Source organism: Salmo trutta, chromosome 11 (genome assembly GCF_901001165.1).
Source record: "Salmo trutta chromosome 11, fSalTru1.1, whole genome shotgun sequence".
NCBI classification, from domain to species: Eukaryota; Metazoa; Chordata; class Actinopteri; order Salmoniformes; family Salmonidae; genus Salmo; species Salmo trutta.
In genome coordinates, this window is record NC_042967.1 from 8,935,821 (window position 1) to 8,941,427 (window position 5,607).

General features: G+C 40.3%; 1 protein-coding gene across 1 annotated transcript; it reads right to left on the reverse strand.

Annotated features, from left to right (window-relative positions):
• Positions 1–250: 250 nt before the first annotated feature.
• Positions 251–5,607, reverse strand: LOC115201923 (zinc finger and SCAN domain-containing protein 21-like). The gene is made up of 2 exons (XM_029765812.1): positions 5,560–5,607; positions 251–1,442 (listed from the first exon to the last, which is right to left on the reverse strand). The coding sequence occupies exons 1-2, from the start codon at positions 5,570–5,572 to the stop codon at positions 481–483; spliced, it is 975 nt and encodes a 324-aa protein (XP_029621672.1). The 5' UTR covers positions 5,573–5,607; the 3' UTR covers positions 251–480.

Sequence of the window (5,607 nt, forward strand, 5' to 3'; positions counted from 1 at the left end):
AGTTTTTGCATTGTGTGAAGATTGATGAGGGAAAAAAACAATTGAATCTATTTTAGAATAAGATTATAACGTAACATGTGGAAAAGGTCAAGGGGTCTGAATACTTTCCGAATGCACTGTATGACTACTAATCAGGATACAGTATGTTAGTGTTTTATTTTTCATAAATGTTTTACAAATGTTAGAATTCTTCTTACACTGACATTAGAGTATTTTGTGTAGATTGTTAACATAAAAAGTACAATTAAATCCATTTTAATACCACTTTGTAACATAACAAAATGTGGAAAAAGTAAAGGGGTGTGAATACTTTCTGAAGGCACTGTACAAGTCTAGATGAAAATCTGAAATCTACTACTCTTGTTATTCCAAATGCATTTGTGGATCTTTTCTGCTGACAACAAAAAATGCATATTTGTCTTTAATGCATGGTCTGATGTAAACATCAGAAGCTATCGAGTGGAATAGTTACTTTCTATGTTATTGATGGGAATGGTTTTTCTGCTGGTGTATCCTGAGGTAGCTCCTGTCTGAGAACCTCTTCCCACAATGAGTGCAGGCGAATGGCCTCTCTCCCGTATGGACCTTCAAATGTCTCTTCAGATGGTGCTGGTGGGAGAACCTCTTCTCACAGTGGGGGCAGGTGTAGGGTTTCTCCCCTGTGTGGACCCTCTGGTGCCTCTTCAGGGTGAAGGAGTGGGAGAAACTAGCTCGGCACAGGTGACAACCGAATGGTTTCTCCCCTGTGTGCATCCTCTGGTGGATCTCCAGCTGTTTGCGAAAATTGAAGGCTTTCCCACATAATGAACATGGGAAGCGCTTCTCTTTGCCACCGGATCTGATGATAGCGTCACCACTAGTGTCATTTGTCAATGGGCATGTGTAACCATTTAGTGTTGAGGCACTGGCATTGTCTGAGGTCTGGTTTAACATAAGGAGAGTGTGAGGAGGATGAAGGCCAGGGAGGGTCTGTGTTGTTGCAGGGTCCATGTTCCAGTTGATAGATCCTATAGAAGGCAGGCTGAAGGCTGCATCTGTTAGGGGGTTAACCTGAGGCCCCATCAGTCTCTCTGAATCACAACTATAGGAGCACGATGGACCATCACTAGCCGAGTCTGTGTCTGTTCTCTCCCGCTGCATACGGACACGCCCCCGTCCTTGCAGACCAAATCTACGCCTCTCACTGGTCTCAGACAGTCTGTCGTCAAAGAGACTAAATTCAGCTGTTGCTTTGTGTTCAAATGTCTGTTTCTGGTTGTGGTTAACAGTGTTGTTCCCAAGTCCAGAGTTGGAGACGCTGTCCCATCCACTGACCTCCACCATGTCGCCTCTGGTTCTGCCCTGCTCAGTGATGTTGTCCCCTGGGCCCTTGGCTGCACCCATCTGGGTCTGGGAATTCAAGATGGCTGCCCAGTCCCCTCTGTTAGCCTCCAGCCAACCACCTGCAGGAAGAGGTTAGAAAATAGACTTTACAAACTTGGCAGAGAACTCTACATATGGAGTTTGGGTCACTTTGAAGTGTCCTTGTTTTTGAAAGAAAAGCTCATTTTTTGTCCATTAAAATAACATAAAATTGATCAGAAATACAGTGTAGACATTGTTAATGTTGTAAATGACAATTGTAGCTGGAAACGGCTGATTTTTAAAGGAATATCTACATAGGTGTACAGAGGCCCATTATCAGCAACCATCACTCCTGTGTCCCAATGGCATGTTGTGTTAGCTAATCCAAGTTTATCATTTTAAAAGGCTAATTGATCATTAGAAAACCCTTTTGCAATTATGTTAGCATAGCTGAAAACTGTTGTGCTGATTAAAGAAAAAGCCATATCTCAGACTGGCCAATAAAAAGAGAGGATTAAGATGGGCAAAAGAAACAGACACTGGACAGAGATATGGCTTTTTCTTTGCAACTCTGCCTAGAAGGCCAGCATCCCGGAGTCGCCTCTTCACTGTTGATGTTGAGACTGGTGTTTTGCGGGTACTATTTAATGAAGCTGCCAGTTGAGGACTTGTGAGGTGTCTGTTTCTCAAACTAGACACTCTAATGTACTTGTCTTGTTCAGTTGTGGACCGGGGCCTCCCACTCCTCTTTCTATTCTGGTTAGAGACAGTTTGCGCTGTTCTGTGAAGGGAGTAGTACACAGCATTGTACGAGATCTTTCTTGACAATTTCTCGCATGCAATAGCCTTCATTTCTCAGAACAAGAATAGACGGATGAGTTTCAGAAGAAAGTTCTTTGTTTCTGGCCATTTTGAGCCTGTAATTAAACTCACAAATGCTGATGCTCCAGATACTCAACTAGTCTAAAGAAGGCTAGCTTTATTGCTTCTTTAAATCAGGACAACAGTTTTCAGCTGTGCCAACATAATTGCAAAAGTGTTTTCTAATGATCAATTAGCCTTTTAAAATGATAAACTTGGATTAGCTAACACAACGTGCCATTGGAACACAGGACTGATGGTTGCTGATAATGGGCCTCTGTATGCCTATGTACAGTTGAAGTTGGAAGTTTACATACACCTTAGCCAAATACATTTAAACTCAGTTTCACAATTCCTGACATTTAAGCCAAGAACAATTCCCTGTTTTAGGTCAGTTAGGATCCCCACTTTATTTTAAGAATGTGAAATGTTAGAATAATAGTAGAGAGAATGATTTCAGCTTTTATTTCTTTCATCACATTCCCAGTGGGTCCGAAGTTTACCAGAGCTGGTGTAACTGAGTCAGCATTGTAGGCCTCGTTGCTCGCACACGCCTTTTCAGTTCTGCCAACAAATTTTCTATAGGATTGAGGTCAGGGCTTTGTGATGGCCACTCCAATACCTTGACTTTGTTGTCCTTAAGCCATTTTGCCACAACTTTGGAAGTATGCTTGGGGTCATTGTCCATTTGGAAGATCCATTTGCAACCAAGCTTTAACTTCCTGACTGATGTCTTGAGATGTTGCTTCAATATATCCTCATGATGCCATCTATTTTGTTAAGTGCACCAGTCCCTCCTGCAGCAAAGCACCCCCACAACATGATGCTGCCACCCCCGTGCTTCACGGTTGGGATGTTCTTCGGCTTACAAGCCTCCCCCTTTTTCCTCCAAACATAATGATGGTCATTATATCCAAACAGTTCTATTTTTGTTTCATCAGACCAGAGGACATTTCTCCAAAAAGTATGATCTTTGTCCCCATGTGCAGTTGCAAACCATAGTCTGGCTTTTTTATGGCGGTTTTGGAGCAGTGGCTTCTTCCTTGCTGAGCGGCCTTTCAGGTTATGACGATATAGGACTCATTTTACTGTGGATATAGATACTTTTGTACCTGTTTCCTCCAGCATCTTCACAAGGTCCTTTGCTGTTGTTCTGGGATTGATTTGCACTTTTAGCAAAATCTCTAGGAGACAGAACCCGTCTCCTTCCTGAGCGGAATGACGGCTGCGTGGTCCCATGGTGTTTTTACTTGCGGACTATTGTTTGTACAGATGAACGTGGTACCTTCAGGCATTTGGAAATTAGCCTTGAAGGCCTTGAAATACATCCACAGGTACACTTCCAATTGACTCAAATTATGTAAATTAGCCTATCAAAAGCTTCTAAAGCCATGACATCATTTTCTGGAATTTCCCAAGCTGTTTAAAGGCACATTCAACTTAGTGTATGAAAATGTCTGACCCACTGGAATTGTGATACAGTGAATTATAAGTGAAATTATCTGTCTGTAAACAGTTGGGAAAATTACTTGTGTCATGCACAAAGGAGATGTCCTAACCGACTTGCCAAAACTATAGTTTGTTAACAAGACATTTGTGGAGTGGTTGAAAAACGAGTTTTAATGACTCCAATCTAAGTGTATGTTAACTTCCCTTCAACTGTAGATATTCCATAAAAAAATCTGCCGTTTCCAGCAACAAGTCATTTACAACATTAACAATGTCTACACTGTATTTCTGATCAATTTTATGTTATTTTAATGGAGAATTGTTTTTGCTTTTCTTTCAAAAACAAGGACATTTCTAAGTGACCCCAAACTTTTGAAAGGTAGTGTGTATATTTATTTTTTAAATTTCACTTTCACTTGTCTAGCTAGCGTACGCCCGGCTCAAACAGAGAGAGCGAGAGCCAGCTAGCTATCATAGCACATCTAACACTGGAGCTCTTCCAAGTCAAGGTAAGCTTTTGGTTTTATCAATTTATTTCCGCCGGTGTAAATGCTAAACCACTTGCTGTAAACTAACGTGTGTTGCTGATTTATTAATGCTAGTAGCTAGATATGTTTACTATGACGTTAGGTGACAACGATGTAGGCTGTGTGTAGCGGTTAGCAGTTATGGAATGAAGGTTTGGCTTGGAAAGTTTTTTTTGCCTGTGTTGTACACTGAAGTCCAGGAGGAGAGCGCATAGATACGAGAAGGAATTATACAATGAGCAAATGATCATGCTTTTTGTATACGGCTGCTATGAAAGTGAACTGTGTTTGCGGTGATCAGGAGTGAATTCATTCCGCTGATTCTGTTGAAAAACATTTCTTAAACGGAAGCAAATGGAACGAAACGGGGATAAACATACCTACATTTGTCCAATAGAAACTCTCATTTGCAACTGTAGGACTAATGACTATGCCTAGATCAGCTAGATGCAGGCAAGAGTGTGCAAAGCGGTATTGAATGTGTCAACTGTCTGGTTTACTCTCATTTTTCTCTTGACCTTTTGAACCAACCTCATGATGGGTATAGGGAAAATTTGAGTATCATGCAGTATCCTAAACCTGTCGATGTTACATTGGGCTGGATGAATAAAATCCGAATGACAGTCATCCAATATGCTGTAATAGAAAAGGCCATGCTCATTAAAAAAAAATCATCCTCCCTCATCTTAAATGGCACCGACCGCCACTGGTGTGAATACCTACTGAAGGCACTGTATCTACCTCAAACACTCCAATATCAGTGCACATTGTACATTTGGTACTGGCACTGACCTTGTATATAGCTTCCTCTCTTATTTCTCCTTTTTAATATCTTTTTTATTAGTTATACTATTTGATATTGAATACTGTACTTCTGGGTTGGGCTTGCAAGTTAAGAATTTCACTGTACTTGTACATGCGACAAATAAAACTTGAAACTTCTGAAGGTAAACATAACTTGTTTTGATTTAATTTTTTTAATGAAGAAAAAACAACAGTCACTATTCCCATTGAAGATCTATTACTGTATGTAGGCTATATGTATTACTATTCCCATTGAAGATCTATTACTGTATGTAGGCTATATGTATTACTATTCCCATTGAAGACCTATTACTGTATGTAGGCTATATGTATTACTATTCCCATTGAAGATCTATTACTGTATGTAGGCTATATGTATTACTATTCCCATTGAAGACCTATTACTGTATGTAGGATATATGTATTACTATTCCCATTGAAGATATATTACTGTATGTAGGCTATATGTATTACTATTCCCATTGAAGATCTATTACTGTATGTAGGCTATATGTATTACTATTCCCATTGAAGATCTATTACTGTATGTAGGCTATATGTATTTCTCCCTTACCTTGCTCCCCCATCTTTAGTCCACTCAGCAGATCAATGCTCTCTGGTT